At 37.7% G+C, this 21,672-nt stretch overlaps 1 protein-coding gene across 2 annotated transcripts in view; it reads left to right on the top strand.

Moving 5' to 3' along the window:
* INTS4 (integrator complex subunit 4) overlaps window positions 1-21,672 on the top strand; it is a 110,717-nt gene that overhangs the window by 45,011 nt on the left and 44,034 nt on the right. For both annotated transcript variants that reach the window (XM_072794760.1, XM_072794761.1), the window contains 6 exons: window positions 1,793-1,978; window positions 2,619-2,669; window positions 6,535-6,623; window positions 7,641-7,761; window positions 13,601-13,672; window positions 15,563-15,737. In XM_072794760.1, the coding sequence (XP_072650861.1) occupies window positions 1,793-1,978; window positions 2,619-2,669; window positions 6,535-6,623; window positions 7,641-7,761; window positions 13,601-13,672; window positions 15,563-15,737 (694 nt within the window). The remainder of the gene's footprint in view (window positions 1-1,792; window positions 1,979-2,618; window positions 2,670-6,534; window positions 6,624-7,640; window positions 7,762-13,600; window positions 13,673-15,562; window positions 15,738-21,672) is intronic.

Below are 21,672 nucleotides of genomic sequence, written 5' to 3'. Positions count from 1 at the left end.
TTTGTATGTGAATATTATGCTGCAATATAATGGATATTTCTTACAGTGGGTCTAGAAAGTTTAAAAATCAGAGTTCCATGCCATATTATCATGTACTGTACAACTTCATTTCTCAAAGTATTTTTAGTTCCTATTACTGTATTATGCAAATAGCTTATTTCAGTAGCATTGGACTAGGTATAGCAAAAGATAACTGATATTTTAGTTTAAAATACTGGTGAGAAGAGCTAACATGAAAAGATTGACAGTACTTAAGTGTTGACAAGGATATGGCACAACTAGAACACTGTGCATCACTGGTGGAAGTGTAGATTAGTTAAATTAGTACAACTGGTTTGGAAAACTGTTTGCTATTTGGAATGCCTTCTTAAGCTGAACATATATACAAATCCTGTGACTCAGTAATTCCACCCCTAAGTTTATATCCAACAGAAAGCACATTCAAGCTACCACAGTCATGGTGGCATTATTAAGAATAACCAAAAACTGGAAAAAAAAAAACAACAACAAATATCTGGGCAGCCCCGGTGGAGCAGTGGTTTGGCGCCGCCTGCAGACTGGCGTGTGATCCTGGAGACCTGGGATCAAGTCCCACATTGGGCTCCCTGCATGGAGCCTACTTCTTTCTCTACCTGTGTCTCTGCCTCTCTCTCTGTGTGTGTCTATGAATAAATAAATAAAATCTTAAAAAACAAAAACAAAAACAAATATCTACCAACAGTGGATTGTGGTATATTCACAAATGGAATAGGATATAGTAATGGAAGTGAATGAACCATTGCTATATGGATGGATCTTACAAATAAAATATTAAGCAAGAGAGGCCAGATATTATTTGATTTTACCAAGTATAGAAACAGGCAAAATCTATGTGTTATAAGTCAAGATAGTGGCTATTTTTGATGGTGGTGGAATAGTTAGTGGGAAGGGGGACCAGGAGGGTTTGTTGGGGTGCTGGTCATATTCTATTTCTTTATCTGGGTGCTTGTTTTATGTTTGTATTCCTTTTGTGAAAATTCATTGAGCTGTACACTTAAGGTTTTTGCATTTTTCTATATGAATATTAAATGTTTTAAAAATTGAGGGCACCTGGGTGGTTCTGCCAATTAAGCATCTGCCTTAGCTCAGGCCTGGAGTCCTGCGATCCAGCCCCATATCAGGCTCCCTGCTCTGTGGAGATCTTCGTTCTCCTTCTCCCTCTACCTGCCCCTCACCCTGCTTGTGCTCTCTCTCATTCTCTCTGTCACGTAAATAAATAAAATCTTTTTTAAAAAGGTTTAAAACTTTATAAATTTTTTGTTTTTAGATTTGCTAGATTATAAAATTCAATTTAAGGGCCATTTTGGGATACCTGGGTGGCTCAGTGGTTGAGCGTCTGCCTTTGACTCAGAGCATGATCTCAGAGTCCCTGGATCGAGTCCCATATCAGGCTCTCCAGAGGGAGCCTACTTCTCCCTCTGCCTATGTCTCTGCCTCTCTCTCTGTGTCTCTCATGAATGGATGAATAAAAATCTTTTTAAAAAAGGGGAGGGTCATTTTTAAAGTACCTTCTCTTAATAAGGCAAAGGGCTAGCTGTTGGGAATGTGGTGATAAACAAGTGGGGATCTTATTTTTTTTAAGGATTCTTGTTTTGGAAGACACATGGTCAAGTAACATGATCCTAGAGAGACTATGGTAAGAATGTGGTGTTTGAAGTCATTCCTAAATTGATACAATGCTTTTGCTTCTGGTTTTTAATTTAATTTAAGCTATCTTAATCATGTCTTTTTGTTCTCTCCTTCCTTTTTATAGCACCTCACAGATACCTCTCATGGTGTAAGAAATAAGTGCCTGCAATTACTTGGCAATCTTGGCTCTTTGGAGAAAAGTGTCACAAAAGATGGAGAAGGCCTAGCTGTCAGAGATGTCCAGAAGATTATAGGGGATTACTTCAGTGACCAAGACCCACGTGTCAGAACAGCAGCTATAAAAGCCATGGTAAGCATGATAATGGAAACTAAATGGTGACAGGTTTTATTTGTTTCATTCATTATTTTAAGTCCATGGCCAGTGTTAGCTTGGATGCTTTCTAAACCACTCCCGGATATACCTTATGCATGTTTTGAGGAATGTGATTAATGGCATCACAGAACTCAAAGGCACACATTCTTTGTATAGCAGGTGTGCTTTTCTTTAGGCCTCTGTGGTTGCTTTTACCCATATTTCTGAAACATGGAGGGTACAACTTACACCTGTTTTATTTATTTATTTATTTATTATTATTATTATTATTATTTTACACCTGTTTTAATACCAAGTCACATCCCTCCTCCAAGTCCCTGGAAGGGGAGGTGCTTTTTAGGAGGAGGTGGTGTTAACCATTTCTTCTTCAGCCTTCTTATCATTATTGAATATTTTTCTAGTATCTCCTGGGATAGTTGGATTAGATTTATTAAATCTCCTAGTGTTTCTATTAAGAAATCTTTGACCAGATTTCTTATTTATATAGCACTAATTTTGGGTAATGGGAACTGGTAATTTGATATAATGAGGGAGAATATATGAGATTGAGGGGGGAGATACTGGAAATGTTGATCTTTTTTTCTCCAAATACTTAAACTATATTTTTATTATCTAGTTGCAGCTTCATGAAAGAGGACTGAAATTACACCAAGCAATTTATAATCAGGTACTTTAAATGAGTACGATCTGGAAGGGGAGGAGTGATAATGAAACTGGGAGAGTAGTGTACTAGTTGTCAGAATTTGAACACACAGAGCAGCAACTGGCAGCATTAATTGGGATGAATGTGAAGTTGTGTCCAATATGTACGTTTTAATAAGAGGGTAGAGGATATATAATTGAATAACACTAATATATGTAAAAAGAACTTTTAAAAGGATTTAGGTAGCTCAGTATGAATACACAAAGAGGAATATAGTGTTCAGAATAAGGAAAGTGGTGGTCTCACTGCTCTCTGGTTGAGCCAAACATGAAGTCAGTTCTGGGCTCCATGCTTGACATACTAGAGTATTTCTGGAGGAGAATAACAAGACCATGGGATCATATGAAAAAATATTTATAATAGTTGGTAAAGAAAGGGACAAAGAAGTTGTAGTATCCCTAGGAGAAATTGATTGGCTGCCTAAAGAAAAGGCGTTACAAGGCGGTATTTCTCTTGTAGAATAATTGAATGCCTCTAGGGACAAGGAGTCTAAATCTATGTCAGAAACCTCTTTTTTTTTTTTTTTTAAGATTTTATTTATTTATTCATGAGAGAGGCAGAGACACAGGCAGAGGGAGAAGCAGGCTCCATGCAGGGAACCCGACATGGGACTTGATCCCGGGTCTCCAGGATCACACCCTAGGCCAAAGGCAGTGCTAAACCTCTGAGCCACCCGGGCTGCCCAGAAACCAGATTTTCCACCAATAATGGTTTTATCTTTCAGAGGAAGATAGCAGTTAAACCCCTGTGACGGGTGTGTAAACCAAGTTTATTCTTTTACAAAATGAAATAGAATGGTTATGTTGGTGTGACCAGCACCTTCTCTCCCTATAGGAAGACTCTGTGGGAAGCCAAATAATTAACGGAAACTTAGAGAGTAAGGACTCAGAAGTTAGGGGGATCCCTGGGTGGCTCAGCGGTTTAGCACTTGCCTTTGGCCCAGGGCGTGATCCTGGAGTCCCGGGATTGAGTCCCACATTGGACTTCCTGCGTGGAGCCTGCTTCTCCCTCAGCCTGTGTCTCTGCCTTTCTCTCTCTCTCTCTCTCTCTCTCTCTCTGTGTCTCTCATGAATAAATAAATAAAATCTTAAAAAAAAAAAAAGGACTCCTAAGTTAGATGATTTAGATATTTAATGGCATAAGACCATGCCAGTTAACTAGGCAAACAATGACAAGGGCCTCAAGGGAGTGAGGATTGACTATTGGAGTATTTGAGATATAAAGTTGAATTACATAGTATACCAGTTTGGGTTATGTGACTTTGAAGAGCTGATAGGACACCTGTGAGGAAAATTCCAGGCTGTAGGTAGTTGTGACGGTCTGGAGCTCAGAAGAATTCAGAGCTGGAGGTGGGTAATTGAAGCCATCACCATCTAGGGGGCATGTAGGTACCTAGGAAGAGTAAGAAGATTTGAAAGAGACCAAGCATGGAAGCCATGGGTAATGTCCAATGTTTAAGAGGTAGACAGAAGAGAGTTGCTGAGGAGCAGCCAGATGGAGGAGGAAAAATATATTCAAGAAAAGGCAGGAGAGAGTTCTCATAGTTGACAATGTCAAGTATGCTAAAAAGTCAGCTGGAGTAGTACTGAAATCTACCCATTGGACTTAGCAACAAGGCAGCTATTAGTGAGTTTGAAGAGAGCAATATTAGTAAGAGTCTATTAGGGTCAATTGAGGTGAGGCAGTTCAATAGTGATTACTGACTATACTTTAAAGAAACTTGGCTAGGGGCACCTGGCTAGCTCAGTCAGAGGAGCATGTGAATCTTGACCTTGGGGTTGTGGGTTTGAGCCCCACATTAGGTGTAGAGATTAAATAAATAAGTAAACTTAAAAAAAAAAAAAAAAAAAGGGATCCCTGGGTGGCGCAGCAGTTTAGCGCCTGCCTTTGGCCCAGGGCGCGATCCTGGAGACCCGGGATCGAGTCCCACGTCGGGCTCCTGGTGCATGGAGCCTGCTTATTCCTCTGCCTGTGTCTCTGCCTCTCTCTCTCTCTCTGTGTGTGTGTGTGACTATCATAAATAAATAAAAAATTAAAAAAAAAAAAAAACCTTGGCTATAATAGGTTGGCAGGATGGAAGACTGTAGAAAGGGTCAGGCTTAAGGGAGAGCTTTTTGTATTTTAAAGATAGCTGCTACCTATGTCTATGTGTTGAGGAGAGAACCAGTGTTTGGGGAGAAATTGATGATAGAAGAGACAAATGGAGATAAATGGTGGAGTAAGTTCCTTGAGGCAGAAAATCAGATTCATGAGCCGATTCATCCAACAATTATTAATGCTTGTTGTACAACACTGAGCCTGTTGGATAAGATCTATGACCATCACATTCTCTCCCGTGAGACAGGCAATTAACAAATAAACACCATAATTATAGCGTGTGAATAGTGCGGTAAATAAATAGGATACTATAATAGAAAATCAGAAATAGGACTTATTTTGGAGGATGGTAAGGAAGGGTCTGTTTGAGGTGATGGGGTCCATAGCAAAAGTACAGGGATTAGGAATTAAAATACTTTTTTCTCAGACATTGAATAATGTATGGAAGAATACAGGTGTAAATGAATTTATAACTGTTATGGAATAGTTGGGACAGTTTGTGCCTGAGAACTTTGATTTTTCTCAGATAAACACGTAGCCTTATGGTGGGAAGTGGGGTAGAGGACTGGTGGAGGGGGTTAAGACAAGCTCCCTTGGGAAATGGAAGCAGAAAGAGGGGTGTAAAAGATATCAGTAGGGCCAATAAAGTTCGAGCTGATGAGCCACCAGTCCCTTAGAGAGGATAGTCTTTGCCAGTGCTTTGCTGCCCTTGTGAGCAGTAGAGGTGTTGGGTTTGTAGCGCAGCTGTAGCAGAAGTCTTGAGGGGGTTGTAAATGGTGAACGCTGACAATGCTGTTGGGACTGAAGTAATGGAAGGGTATGGAGCAAGGAGAAGAGGGTTCATTTGGAGAAAAACCATGGGATTAAAGCAGTGGTTCTCAACCAGGATGGTTTTACTCTCTAGGGCATATTTGGCAGTGGAGAGATATTTTGGGCTTTTGCTGGAGAGAAGGAGAGGGTAGAGGCCAAGGATGCTGCTAAACATGTTAACGATGTAGAGGACAGCCTCTCACAACAAAGAATTGTGCAGTCCAAAACGTCAGTACTACTGAGGTTGAGAACCCTCGTTAAACGGATAGGTAGGATAAGTGGGACTGAAGAACAAATGTGATGGATTAATTCGTTGAAATGGAAGAGTTGATAGAGTAACATGTTATGATTAGAGCATAGAATATAGAATTGTTAAATTCAAGAAATGACGTAGTTCTAGGTGTTGTTGTTGAAGTCCAGGGTGTTGCCGTGTTGGTGGAGTAGGGATATTCCATTTCAGACCAAAGTAGAGCAGAAAAATCTGGCCTCTTCTGGCAGCTTAACATTAAAATTATACATTTATTTAGATGCTTGAGTTTTCAGTTTGTCAGTCAGAAATTTATGCTTTGATTTTACGAAAAGGGAAAAAATACCCATATTTGGTGTTTGAGACTGTGAGAGAAGCATTGTGGGCTCCCAGCAGACTTTACTGGGATTGATGCTATTTTAGATGGCTTTTGTGCTGTCTTTCAATCTGTGGTTCTGCCTTCAGACTTGGGGTGGGAGTCAGAACACAGAACATAGCCAGAATGGCTGACAGAGGCCAAGAATTCTTTGTTGGCAAGGGTTCAAGAAATTAAAACTACCCACAAGTATTTTGATTGGCATCCTTATCCAGCCACCCTGTCTTCATTTTGAAAATAGTTTGAACATCACCTGGGAGGACACAGAACTAACAGCCTTTTGGAATTCTTGTTTGCAGGCCTGTAAATTGTTGTCTGATGACTATGAACAAGTGCGCAGTGCTGCAGTCCAACTTATCTGGGTTGTCAGTCAGCTCTATCCTGAAAGGTCAGTGTGGGTGTAAGCCAGCTTTTGTTCATTGCTAAGCCATTCTTCTTCCATCATGTAAAAAACCCTCCTCCAGAAAAGGAATGTTGGTTAGATTTTTAGAAAGCATTGTGGAATGGGGGAAAATACAGATCCTGATAATCAGGATGCTTGGTCTTTGTTTTTCACATCTGCTGTGAACTTTCAGTGTACTCTGAGAAAGATACTTCCCCTCTGGGTCCCAGCCTCCTCATCTATAAATGAAGAGATTGGACTGTCTTTCTCAAGTACTATCTAGCACTGTCCTCACCCTTTTTTTAATCTTTAAGATTGGGGCCTATTTTAGTGAATACAAATGCCAGATAAAGACACTAGGTGAGTTTGAGAATAATGATCCTTATGTAGTGCTTGCCTCATTAAAAATGTTTTCATAGTAATTAAATGATTCTCACAATGATTCTTCGAAGTAGAGACAAATATTATTATTCTGTTTTATAGAAGAGTTCCTTCTATAAGAAAGTGTTTTTTCTCTTCATTAAACTGCCTGCTAAAATTGGAAAACCAGAATGAGTTAGTAACCTATAAATTCTCCCCCAAAAAAGAAAAAAAAAGACTAATTGGAAATTGCTTCTTCTAGGACCAGATTTAAAAATTTGTTTTATATTGATTTATTTTATGGTTTACTGTTACTGACAGCAATGCAATTTTAGGAGAAAATAAACTTAAAGATATAAAATATTCTGTGGTAGCTAGTTTTTGGTATCTTTGTAAATCTTTGAACCTTTGGTGGGTTAAACACTTGTTCAAGACATTGAAAATTTGCAGTGTAACGAAAAGTGTTATTTCATACTCCTAGGGTGATTTCTTTACTCTGAAATGTATCCAATCACTCTAACATTTGAATTACTCAATTGTCATTGTGTGTGTGTGTGTGTGTGTGTGTGTGTGTGTGCAAATTTTCATTGGCTATTCTCAGTTTATTGAACTTGCAGCTTTAGGCTCATGTTTGTTATTTGTGGTTTTTTTCTTTTAATTTAGCATTGTCCCCATTCCTTCTTCTAATGAAGAAATTCGCTTAGTTGATGATGCATTTGGAAAAATTTGTCACATGGTCAGTGATGGCTCCTGGGTGGTTCGAGTTCAGGCTGCAAAACTATTGGTAAGTTATACTTTCTTTCATGAACATGTTGCCTGTTACACTTGTACAAATATTTTGAGAAACTACAGATAGGGACAGGTATAACCCACTTTTAGAAACCCTAGTATTTCTAAAAGTAAAAGAAATGGTTCATTTTCCTATGAAGTAGTCTTTTGAATTAGAATTTTAAAGATAATCCTACTTAACCTTGTTAGCATATGAGACAGCCAAGGCCTAAAGAAAATGGAGAATATAATAAAAATAGTTGCTTTACTAAGCATCTTTTATGGCCTAGATCGTTTGCTCTCAGGCCATTTTCATTATCTCATTTACTCTTCATAGTAACCAGCAAGATAATTGATGTTACTCCTATTTTCTGGGTGAGAAAACTGAGGCTCTGAGATGTTAAGTAAATTACCCAACCTATACAGATACAAAGTTGTAGAATGCATTTCAGGTCCTAATCTCCTGACTTTTAGCCTGATACTGTCCTACTATTTTACCTTTGGTGACTCATGGTACCTTTGTAAAAAAACAAGCCAAAACAAACTTTTCAGAGATAGAACTATCTTACGGAAGAAGAAGTGCTGGTGTATTATTACTCACCTTATTCTTTAACTGTGTTATCTTGGAGATGTTAGTTGATCTTAGTCTGTTTCCTCATCTGTTAGTTGATCTTAGTCTGTTTCTTCATCTGTTAAGTTTCCTCATCTGTTAATATTCTCTCATGTTTACCTCATAGACTTGTCATGATTCCCAAATGTGATACTTTCTATGGAAATATTTATAAATTGTAAAATACTATACTGAGCATGGGGTTTTGGGAGTGGTTATAGTATGTATATATATTATAAAAATGCATGTAAATGTCAGAGTGAGAAAATCTGAAATTCTTTTTTGGATACTTACTTCCCTTTTGATGGCCCTCATCTCTACCAGTCTACAATCTTGGTAGATTGTTGGCTAAATACTTTGGACCCAATTGTGTGGACTCAGATCCAGTGATAACCCTATTCTTAAGACCAGTATTTATGGGGTAACTGCTGAAACTTGTGTGGAGCATTTTCATAGAATAATAATAAGGAATTTGGTTGGTTTCAGTATTTCCTGCTTATAGATCATGTTGTTTGTCCATGATAAAATACAGAGTTAAGCCAGTTGTTACTGATTTTAGTTTTGAATTCACATTTTAAAGCTTTGTTTTGGTTGGTGAATATTTTAAAATTCAGAATAAATCAGTCATTATCAAATTCTTTCATTCAACATTTATCAAGCATCTGTAATGTGTGTCTATGTGTGAGGGGGATGTTTTAGAGAGATAGTTCAGTGATACCTCTTCCTCTGAGTAGGCAGTTTAGAAGAGTAATCCTTAAGGCAGGGTCATTCATGTTTCATTTTTGAATCCCACAGGATCTGAGATTTATCTATGTGAAGCTGTATGAATAATGAATTACATGAATTAAAAGGGTTTCCACTTAGATGACTCTGACTTGAGTCAGGTGCTTTATGTTTTAATTTCAATGATTTCAGATCCAAACTATATAAGTAATTAGGTCTGTACTTCAAAAGTAATTAACAGTCTAGTCTTACTGATAATAATCATTGTTATTATTGATAGTCCCTAGCCTACTAAGCTAGGCATTTTTAGTAATATGCACATATATATATACATATATACTCTTATAAACACTTAGTTTTTGTGGATAATTTTGAATTCTTTCAAACTCTTGGAGGTAGGTATTCTGTTTGTTTTCTAAGTAACAAAATAAGGTTTAGAAAAGTGATGTAACTTATCAAAGACTACGTAGATAGTAAATGACACTTTATGATCTGAAATCCATGTTGAATCTCTTCCTTGTGATGACCCAGTTACACATTGAGAACTGTGGTTGTACAGTTAATGTCCTACTATGTAAGCAAAGAGGTAAACTACTCCACTCCAACACTTGAGTAGACAAAACTGTCATCAGGTATAGTTTTCAAACCACATGTTCATCAAGTCAACAACATTGAGCATAATCTCTGTCTTCAAAAGAGTTGATAGGTCTGGTAGGTTGACATAAGCAGTCAGCTGGAACACCTGTTATTCCTAGGAAAGAGCTCTTAACATATGATAAAAGGCTTCATGGAGGAGGTGAATTCTGAACTGAGTTTTGAAGGATAAATATGAGTTAACTAGGTAAATAGCTAGGTAAATAAGTAGGGAAGGAGAAAATATAAGTAGAGGTACAGATGGAGTACACTTACATTGCATACTAATATTACACTAACTACAATATCATACTAAAGTACAAGCAGTTTAATACTTCTTGGTTTGGGGAGGTGGATAATATTAAATGTGGGGGATGTGCAACAAGATAAAGCTCGGGAGGAAAGCAGAAGCCAGATTCTTTAAGAACTTAAATGAAGGGGTGTTGGGTAGCTCAGTTGGTTAAGCATCTGCCTTTGAGGTCATGATCTCAGGGTCCTGGGATCGAGCCCCACATCAGGCTCCGTGCTCTTTGGGGAACCTACTTCTCCCTCTCCCTCTGCCTTTCCCCCTGCTTGTGCACACACACACTCTGTCACTTTCTCTCACTAAAATAAGTAAATAAAATATTAAAAAAAGAACTGAAATGAAATGATAAGGGTTTAGGTTTAAGTCCATCTTGCACAAAAAATAGTATCCATTTTCCTTGGCTTCTAGCAGGATGAAAACTTTCAGATGTAGACTGTTTCAGAAAATTCAAAACCATGTGAAAGGTTGGTTTTCAGTTATCCATTACTCCTACTGAGGCAAAGAAAGTTGATTGCCGGGACACCTGGGTGGCTCAGTGGTGAGCATCTGCTTTTGGCTCGGGGCATGATCCCAGAATCCTGGGATCAAGTCCTGCATCAGGCTCCCTGCAGGGAGTCTGCTTCTCCCTCTCCCTATGTTTCTGCCTCTCTCTGTGCGTTCTCTCATGAATAAATAAATAAAATCTTACAAAAAAAATTTGATTGCCAAGTATGCAGCTCCATGGAACAATTCATAATATAACATTACTGTGAAATTAATCATGGTAATTGGTGTTCTATCTAGAATGTAGTCCTTAGTTCAGTGATTTCTTCTTGTTTAATTTCTCCTATTCAAGTAAGGGTTAAACCTTTTTATAAGACTCCAGAAGTGTCTGACCTTAAAAAATGATAATATTTTCAGACAGATCATAGGTTGTTATGTCCATAGCCATAGGGCTACTTTCCCAGGGCAAATGCAGATGTCTTAGTGGCAGTTTTCTCTCTCACATGGTAGTTCTTTTTTTGGTATTGGGGTGGTACTTTTCTCTGTCACCAAATTAGGTAGAAGCTAGAGGCTAGGCTAGTGCGTAGACTATGTTATTATTAAGGAGCCTGTAGTGAGCAATTTTTGCTTTGAAAGTAGGTTTGACAACCCTAGTTTGTTAAATATCATTTTTTTTTTTAGTGTTATAAATACAATTGTTAAGAAGAAATAGTAGTAGTAGTAGTAGTAGTAGTAGTAGTAGTAGTAGTACATTTGAAGGGAATTTATCTGAATGTATTTATCTTGGTTAAAGTAGACAAAAATATAGATGTTTTTCTGATTTTTGAGGTGTCCTTTATGACAAATTCATCTTCTTGGTCATGTCTACTCCTCCAGTATTTTCATGAATGATGCCATCATTTACCCAGTTATAAACCCAGAGGCATTTGGGAATTTTTTCTGTGTCCCATAACCAGTGAGTCATCAACTCTTTTCTTGACATCTCCTGAATCTCTCCCTTCTCTGTTTCCACTGGATGTGTACTAGTTTAGGTCTCAACATTTTTCAAGGGGATTATGATGTTATAGGGCTCTTGGTATTTGTGGACTAAAATGGAAAGCTTCACATATTCTCAGATAACAAAGGAAATTTTTGTAAATGATAATATGTAATTTTTTGAAGCCAGAATTTGGATAGTACCCCATCTTTGTTACTGCATTGGGAGAGAACTCAGCTAAAGGCACTGGTGGAGGCCATTGAGATTAGGGATTGGAGTAGTTCACTGTGAAGTCATTAAAACTTCATTCTTGGAATACCTGGCTGGCTCAGAGAGCTTGTGGCTCTTAATCTCAGGGTTGTGAATTCAAGCCCCACGGTGGGCATAGAGTTTACTTAAAAGACGAAGCAAAAACTTAATTCTTTATTAGAAAAAAAGTGCCCCCTAAAAAGGTCAGCTGTTAATGCTGGTGATCAAACTAAAGAGAAAGTTGAGGAGGTCTTAAAAATTTAGAGTTCTTATTCATAAAACTGATATTTAGATTAAGAACATGAATGTTAGATTTGATATGGTTCAGATCTATGTAACAAAGAAGGCCATCAACTGTACCATGTAGAAATAGGAAAAAGTAGGTTTGAAACTACTTAAATGAAAATAGCACAACAGTTGCTCTCCTGGAGTTGTGGGAGAGGCATTAACTTGAATAAGGATATGCCCAAAGAACATGTAACTTTCTATGGAAAATGTGATTGGAGAAGTCTGAGCCTCTATAAGCATTTCCATATTCACTAACTTAGGAATTTGAGAAGGTTGCCAGTATATTCTTTAAGAATGTCTTGGACCTGCTCTAATAGCCTGCTAACCTGTCTCTCTGCTTCATTTTGATTCCTTCTGGTCCATTAGCCACATTGCCACTAAGATGATGTTTATAAGATGTAAGTCTTTGCTTCTCCCTATTTGAAATAAGCAAGATACCAAATCTCTCAGCCTGTTTCTCATCTAAAAAAGGATAATTTTGAGTGCCTGTTGGTAGAGCATATGACTCTTGATCATGACGTTGTGAGTTTGAGCCCCATGTTGGGTGGAGACATTACCTAAAAAAAAAAGAGATAATAATAAGGATAATAATAAGGATCCATTCTTCATTGGATTGTTAGAAATAAAAATAAAATAGAATTAAAATACTTTATGCAGTGTTGAGCTCTTTTTGGGAAAAGATTATCTGGTTATTCAAAATTATGGCAAACTTGTTCTATAACAAATACGATAAAGGGTTATGAAAAAGGCCCTTTATGATCTCATCCCTAACCATCCTGCTTCATTTTTGGTACCCCTATCCTGCATCCAATCAACAGAACTGCTGGATGTTTCCCACATGGCATTCTCTCTTTATGCATTTGCACTTGTGACAATTCCCCTGTCTCCACACTGTAGTTTGTTCTCTGAGTTTCCCATAGAAAACTTGTTGGGAATAATATAATTGTATTATACCATTTTATACCATAATACAATTATCTGTTTACTTGTCAGTTTTCCTCACTAGTCTGTGAGGTCATTGATTCGTGGAATTGACGTCTTCTCTTTTGTATTACTGTTCCTAGTAACTGTAGGCATATAGTTGAATGATTGCTAAATAAATATCTGTTCATTGAATAAGTGAATGAACAAATGAATGGGAAGACTAGAATAAAAAGGAATGGAGAGACAGTGGAAAGTAGCAGTTGAGTCAAAGGATTCTGGAACCTGGGTCTATAGCCTAGCTCTGTAAATTATACTCTTTGTGACTTTGAATGAATTACTTAACCCTCTTTGTGCCTTCTTTTTTTAACTTTCTCCTCCCCCCCAATATATAAAATGGGACTAATAGTATTGACTTCATAGCGGAACTAAATTAGTTAATATATGTATAAACAGTGTATGACACATAGTAAGCTCTATTTAGTTGCTAGCTGCTGCTACTAATGTTTTTATTATTTTGCTGGTGATTGAGAACCAGTCAGCATCTTTACTGCCAAGAATAATGTTATCTTTATCCATGTAAGCTGACCTCAGACTTTGAATTTTAAGATAATGTTCAGGTCTTAAAAGTTGGTAAATTTGCTCTGGATTCTTTGTCTTTACAGGGCTCAATGGAACAAGTCAGTTCGCATTTCTTGGAGCAGACACTCGACAAGAAGCTCATGTCAGATCTCAGGGTAACTTGGATTCTTTGTTGCTTAAACTGGGTTTCTGTAACCAGTATCAGTCAGTATAGCTGTCTTCGAAGTTGTGTGGATTTAATTTTGCAGCCCATATATTTGTTAAGTAAATGTTCGGTGACTAAATTACATTTTAGTTTAAAATCTTATTAACTTGGGGGATCCCTGCATGGCTCAGCAGTTTGGCGCCGCCTTCGGCCCAGGTCGTGATCCTGGAGTCCCGGGGTCGTGTCCCACATCGGGCTCCCTGTGTGAAGCCTGCTTCTCCCCCTGCCTGTGTCTCTGCCTCTCTCTGTGTGTGTCTATCATGAATAAATAAATAAAATCTTAAAAAAAAAATCTTAGTAACTTAAACCAAATTACAAATTACGTCATTTAAATTCAAATTATTTTATTTAAAATTATTTTAGTGAAATACTTTGTACAGGTGTATTTTACAAAGCAGAGGCAAGATTAACTTTCTGTTTGCTAAAAACTACAAAGATCTGGTCTGAATTTATGACCAGGTGAGATTTTATGACATGTTAGGATTCCATTTCTATAGCAATTTCCATGGAGGAATCAGTAAATTCTTTTTCTGAAAAGTAACAAAGTGCCTCTTATAGAATGCCTTTAAGCCTTGACCATGTTCTCTAATATAATTGTAGGACTAAATATGAGTTAGTATGTCATTGTCTTAATTTTTATTATTTATTTATTTATTTATTAAATTTTTAGATTTTTTATTTTTATTTATTTATTTTATTTATTTTATTTTTTTAAAGATTTTATTTATTTATTCATGAGAGACACAGAGAGAGGCAGAGACATAGGCAGACGGAGAAGCAGCCTCCATGCAGGGAGCTCGACGTGGGACTCGATCCTGAGACTCCAGGATCATGCTCTGCGCCAAAGGCAGGCACCAAACCGCTGAGCCACCCAGGCGCCCCTAGATTTTTTATTTATTCATGAGAGACACAGAGAGAGAGAGAGGCAGAGACACAAGCAGAGGGAGAAGCAGGTTCCACGCAGGGAGCCTGACGCGGGACTCGATCCCTGGTCTCCAGGATCACACTAGGCTGAAGGTGGCGCTAAACTGCTGAGCCACCAGGGCTGCCCCTATCTTAATTTTTAAATTACAAAAGTGATAATAAAGAATTACAGAATCTTTGATAAATAGAAGGAAAAGGAAAACATTTTACTTATATTCCCACTACTCTACACATTGACTTTTGTCATGCTCTTATGCATGTTTTAAACATAAATAAATCATTGTATTTAGATAAGTGTGCAGTCTAGTTTTTACATTTATCACTGTATTGTATGCCTTTTTTCATATAGTCAACTTTAATACTTAGTATTTTTACTGATTGTGTAATACCTTAAGTAGATGTGACAATTTCTTAGCCCTGTCTTCTATATTTAGATTCTCCCATTTTTCCACCATTATAAATCATATAAAGAATATCATCTTGCATAGTGAGTGCAGTGTTACTCAAATAGAGCACAAGTATTACCAAATTCAGACTTACTTCTACTGGGACTAAAAAAATTCTTTTCTAGGGCTAGTTAATTATCTGCCAGGATAGTGCTAGAGGGACACTGCTATTCTTTACCTCTCTGGTTCTCCCTTTCCTGTGTTGCAACGGCAAACATAAACTACCTGTCTGATCGGTGCATTCTTTTATTATCTTTAATAAGATTAATATCAGCTCTGACAGACCTGTGAACCTTTGGTCTTACTTTACACTGAATTTGCATTTCTCTGCTCTGATCAGTTGAATACTTTTTTTGAAAATGTAATTCTCAGAGAGCAGTCTTATTTCCTACTTTCCTGTGTTCTCAGAATACGTTTTTGTGTTCCCTCATGAACCCCTTGCAAATGGTAATTGTCATTGTCCTCTACAGAGAAAACGCACTGCACATGAACGTGCCAAGGAACTTTACAGCTCAGGAGAGTTTTCCAGTGGCAGAAAATGGGGAGATGATGCACCCAAAGAAGAAATAGATACAGGAGCTGTGAACTTGATTGAGTCAGGAGCTTGTGGAGCCTTTGTTCATGGATTGGAAGATGAGATGTATGGTAAGTATGACTGCATACTAATAGCAGTGCCCATTTACTGAGTGCCTGCCGTGTATCAGGCGTTACACTGGTTAATATACGTGTAGTGTCTCTTTTAGTTTTCACGGTCATTCTATGAAATACCTACTGTTACTTAATTTCAAGAACAGAAGATTGAGGCCCAGGTGGTATAATACAGTGGTTAAGAGCATGGACTTTGGGTTCAGTCCATCTAGGTTCCAGCATTTACATAAAACAAGATTAATAATAAATGTTTCTGAATTGCAAGAATTAAATGAGATTATATAGACACAAAATACTTGGCATAATACATGACCCACTTATAGTAAGCACTTAATAATTGGCAGTACAAATTGATATTATTTATACCAATAATAATAACTTGTTATTGGTCACCTAGCTGGTACGAGACAGCCGCAAGATTTGAGCTCAGATATGTTTGACCTCAAAGCCTTTATATTATGACTAATGACTTTCTTTCACCTTCATTTTTTTTTTAAAGAAAGTATGTATTTTATCTATCTATCTATCTATCTATCTATTTATTTATTTATGAGAAAAAGTGTGAACAGAGGGGATGCGGGGCTGTCTCACAACCCTGAGATTATGAACCTGAGACAAAACCAAGAATCTGACAGTCAACCCACTGAGCCACTCAGGAGCCTCTCACCTTCATTTTTGAAAGATAATTTCACTGGAAATTGAATTCTAGTTTAATAGGGTGGGTTTTTGTTTTTGTTTTTGTTTTTTCCAGTCTTACTAGGTGTTCCACAATTTTCCAATTTGCATTGTTGACAAGTCTGCTGCCATTTTTTTGTTCTTCTGTATATGTCTTTGTATAGCTGCTTTTTTTTTTTTTCAAGATTTTATTTATTTATTCATGAGAGACACAGAGAGGCAGAGACACAGGCAGAGGGAGAAGCAGGCTCCACGCAGGGAGCACGATGTGGAACTCGATCCTAGGACTCCAGGATCACGCCCTGAGCCAAACAAAGGCAGATGCTTGACTGCTAAGCCACCCATGCATCCCCTATAGTTGCCTTTTTTTTTTTTTTAAAGATTTTATTTATTTATTCATGAGAGACACACACACACACACAGAGGCAGAGACACAGCAGAGGGAGAAGCAGGTTCCCCGCAGGAAGCCTGACCTGGGACTCCATCCTGGGTCTCCAGGATCACGCCCTGGACTAAAGGCAGCGTTAAACCACTGAGCCATCAGGGCTGCCCCCTATAGTTGCTTTTTAAAAAAGTTTTAAATTCAAATTAGTTAACATACAGTTTATTATTATTTCAGGGGTAGAATTTAGTGATTCATCAGTCGTATATAACACCCACTGCTCATTACATCAAGTGCCCTCCTTAATGACTATTACCCAATTACCCTTCACTCACCTCCCCTCTTGCAATGCTCAGTTTGTTCCCTATAGTCAAGAGTCTCTTATGGTTTGCCTCCCTGTTTTTATTTTTATTTTTCCTTCCCTTCCTCTATGTTCCATGAGTTTTTTTTTTTTTTGAGTTTTGTTTTTTAAATTCCTTATATAAATAATACGGTATATGTTTTTCCCTGACTGACTCCTTTCACTTAGTGTAATACACTCTAGTTCCATCTATATTGTAGCAAATGACAGGATTTCATTCTTTTTGATGGTTGAGTAATATTCTATTGTATACATACACTACATGTTCTTTATCTATCTCTAGTTGCTTTTAGAATTTTCTCTTTGTCACTGGTTTTAAATAGTTTAATTGTGGTGTGTTTTGGTGTCATTGCTTCATGCTTCTTATGCTTGAAGTTTGTTGCTTCTTAGATCTGTGGGTTTATAATTTTCTATCAGATTAGAAAATCTTTTGCTATTATTTCTTCATATATTTTTCTGTCCCATATTCCTTTGGTGACTCCAGTCACACATACAGTGGACTACTACAGGTTGTCCTGTAGCTCATTGGTGCCCCACACCCTGGCCCCCTTTGAAGAGAAGTAGTGGGAGGAGGGGCAGGAGGAGAGAGAGAGTTTTAAGCAGGCTTTGTGTCCAGCATGGATCCCAATGCAGGGCTCAATATTACAATCCTGAGATCATGACCTGAGCGGAAACCAGGAGTCAGACACCTAATTGACTGAGCCCTCCAGGCACCCCTCCATCCCTATTTTTATCTTGTCTTTTCTTTCTTGTTTCATTTGGGATATTTATTGCTTTGTCTTGGAGTTCACTTATCTTTTCTTCTGCCATGTGTAATCTGATTTTAATCCCATCTAGTATATTTTTCATCTTAGACATAATATTTTTCATTCATATAAATTCAACTAGAATTTGAGTTTGTTTAGTATCTCCCATGTATCTGCTTAATCTGCTTGATCTTTTCTTTAACTTTGTCAACAGAGAATGCATTTATAATAACTATGCTAATATTTTTGTTTACTAGGTCTGTTGTTTTTGTCTACTAGATCTATTGTTTGTGTGATTTCTGTGTTGGTTTTGATTGATTGATTTTTCTCCTTGTTACGGATATTTTCCTACTTCAGAAATGCATGCCTAGTAATTTTCAGTTGGATGCCAGCCATTGTGAATTTTACTGTGTTGGGTAATGAATATTCTTATATTCCTATAAATATTCTTTTTTTTAAAAGGTTTTATTTATTTATTCATAGAGACACACAGAGAGAGAGAGAGAGAGAGGCAGAGACACAGGCAGAGGGAGAAGCAGGCTCCATGCAGAGAGCCTGACATGGGACTTGATCCAGGGTCTCCAGGACCACGCCCTGGGCTGCAGGCGGCGCTAAACCACTGCGCCACCGGGGCTGCCCCCTATAAATATTCTTGAGCTTTGTTCTGGGTTGCATTTATTTTGGGTCTTAGTTTTAAGCTTTGTTAAAGGGAATTGAAGCAGCACTTCATCTAGGGCTTATTTTTCTCCCACCTCAAGCTCTTCTTTTTATTTTTAGTACCCATCTCTCTTTATATATATATATATTTTTTGGTTTGTTTTGTTTGAAAGATTTTATTTATTTATTCATGAAAGACACAGAGAGAGAGAGAGAGAAACAGGCAGAGGGAGAAGCAGGCTCCATGCAGGGAGCCTGATGTGGGACTCGATTCCAGGTCTCCAGGATCAGGCCCTGGGGTGAAGGCGGCACTAAACCGCTGAACTACCCGGGCTGCCCTATATTTTTGTTTTATTGAAGTTTGATTTGCCAACATATAGTATAATGCCCAGGGCTCATCCTGTCAAGTGTCCTCCTCAGTACCCATCACCTAGTCACCCCATCCCCCTGCCCGCCTCCCCTTCTACTACCCCTTGTCTGCTTCCCAGAGTTAGGAGTCTCTCATGTTTTGTCACCCTCTCTAATTTTTCCTACTCATTTTCCCTCCTTTCCCCTATAATCTCTTTTACTATTTCTTTTATTCCCCATATGAGTGAAATCATATAATGATTGTCCTTCTCCGATTCACTTACTTCAGTCAACATAATACCCTCCATAATACCCGCGTCAAAGCAAATGGTGGTTATTCATCCTTTCTAGTGGCTGATCAAACAAACTCTTCTGAAGAAACAATGGTAGACCATTTGTGAGCTTTGGAGATTGTTCCCTCTAGTTCTTAGTGGTTCTTTCTCAGACTGCAATTTCTTTGTAAATCAGAACTCAGCTGATAACTTGAGGAAGATGCTCTGCAGATCTCCAAAGTGTTCTTTCTCTCTGTAGTTCTGTCCTTTCTGGTACTTTGCCTTATGAACTCTATCCACATTGGCCTTTCCAGACTCCCAGCTCTATCTTCTCAACTCAGGGATATCTAGAATCTGGAAATTCTTTCCAGATGATAAACTGGTATAATTCTAGAGCCCACTTCATTTATTTCCTGTCTCTCAGGGATCACTACCCTTTATTGATGTCTAGTGTGTTGAATACTGTTGTTTCTGATTTTTATTTCTGTTTCTAGTTGTTTCATATAAAAAGATAAGTCTAGTCCTTGTTAATGGCCATCGTAAACAAAATAGAAGTTCTGCAAAGCCCTTGTAATTTCCATAATATGATGCTATCTCTCTCACATAAAGAATGTCATTGCAAAAGAAAAAAAAAAAAGAATGTCATTGCTTTGAGATGGTTGACTATAACCGTCTCTTCACTAATTTTAGTGAAATTTTCACTAATTGTAACAGACCAGGAGAGTTAATGTTGATTGTCCAGATTTTAAAGTAGATTTGTATCAGAGGATTAGAACTCAGGTCTTTAAAATGCCTATAAAAAATTACCTCAGAATATAACTTCTTAGAAGGGCAAGAAAATTACTTTTGAAAGACAGTTTTCTGTTAAAAGATACAAGAATTGGGTTACCTTATCTAGTTTGCATATGGTTTTCATGAGTGGGTATCTTCCCCACTTTCTTAAAGTTTGCATTATGCCACTTTGGTTTTATGAAAGACCTATATTAGTACCTGTTTTTGTTAACCAAAAGAAATCCAAGGAGTACTTTCGTTTTTATGGAAAAAAGTTGTCACTATGACCATGTAAATCTTTTGTAAAAGGTGACGCAACGTGAACTTCTACAAAGTGGAGGATACTCTGCTTTACATTGTTTATACTCTGCTTTACATCATTTCAGTTTATGAAAGGTTTCATCTTTCAGTGTACTTTGGATAATGGATGAAACTTGAATGTAGAAATTAGTTAAAGCAACCTGTGCTTTTTTGTTCTTTGTGAACTTGATACATGAATTATACTTTAAATGGATTTCGTAATAAGGAAGTCCAGTTTTAATAGCCATTTTATCCTAAGACGACTAATGAAACTGTTTTATTTAGTTTCTACTAGCATTTTTGCTTTGTTTAGTTTTACAGTTGAATTTTGTCACCATTAATGTTTATTTCATTTAGTTCTACATATGTTTGTCACTAATGGTTTTAAGATTTTATTTTATTTACTTGAGAGAGAGAACATGAGTGGAGGGTGGGGCAGAGGAGGAAGGAGAGGGAGAGAATCCCAAGCGGACACTGCATGGAACTCAACTTGGTGCTCCATTTCACGACCCTGAGACTGTGACCTGAGTCGAAACCAAGAGTCAGACTCTCCATCCAGGTGCCCCAGTTTGTCACTAAGCATTAGTCAAAGGAACTTAACTTTGGAAAGCAAATAGATCATAACCAGGATCAGGTATGGCAGCTTTCTAATTTTATCATATTTCTAAAATTCTGGGACACATTGCTGGGAATGAAATGGAGCCTTATTTCATTAGCTGTGGACTTTAGTATCACACATACTTATAGTTCTGTAGTTGTTCCATGTTCTCCCTCTCTTTGTATATACGATTTCTCTACTTAGAAAGACCTTTTTCCTTTCTTTTGGCTTAGCAACTCCTCTAGGTATTGTTTTAGAGGTCACTTGTTCCAGAAAGCTGCCTCTGAACCTGTTTAGTGGGCTGCATACCTCTTCTGCATATTCTTATACTCCCTGTGTTTTTCATTGTACCACTCATCGCTTTGTAATACAATTAACTATTCTTTTCTGTAGGCACTGGGAGACCGTCTCTTTCTTGCTCATCTTTATGTCTTCAGTACTAAACACATACTTAGCAAATTGCAAAGCCAGGATCTGATTACATATGATAAGGCACCAGAGGATCCTTTTCCTCCCCTCTGGCATAGCTGATTCCTTTTCTCTGCCCTGGACCCTTTAAGGAGACCGTAATACATTTTCAACATTCCCAAGAGTCCAGTAGAAATAGTTAATTTACCAGACTACACATACAAAGTGAAACACCAAGTTTCTTTGCTTCCGCTTGGAATTGCATCAGCTCACGTCCGTACTGATCATCTCATGCTGATCAGAAGTGTCCCTGTGATTTGCTTTGTGGACTTGCAAGAGTTACGTATGAGTTAGTGTGGTATAATGGGCGGAAGCCCTAGGCAGAAGAGCCAACATTTAACACATTTCGGTCCA

The sequence above is a fragment of the Canis lupus genome, chromosome 23 (assembly GCF_048164855.1).
Source record: "Canis lupus baileyi chromosome 23, mCanLup2.hap1, whole genome shotgun sequence".
NCBI lineage: Eukaryota > Metazoa > Chordata > Mammalia > Carnivora > Canidae > Canis > Canis lupus.
The sequence above is the reverse complement of the archived record's forward strand: the minus strand, read 5'-3'. Positions and strand labels throughout refer to the sequence as shown.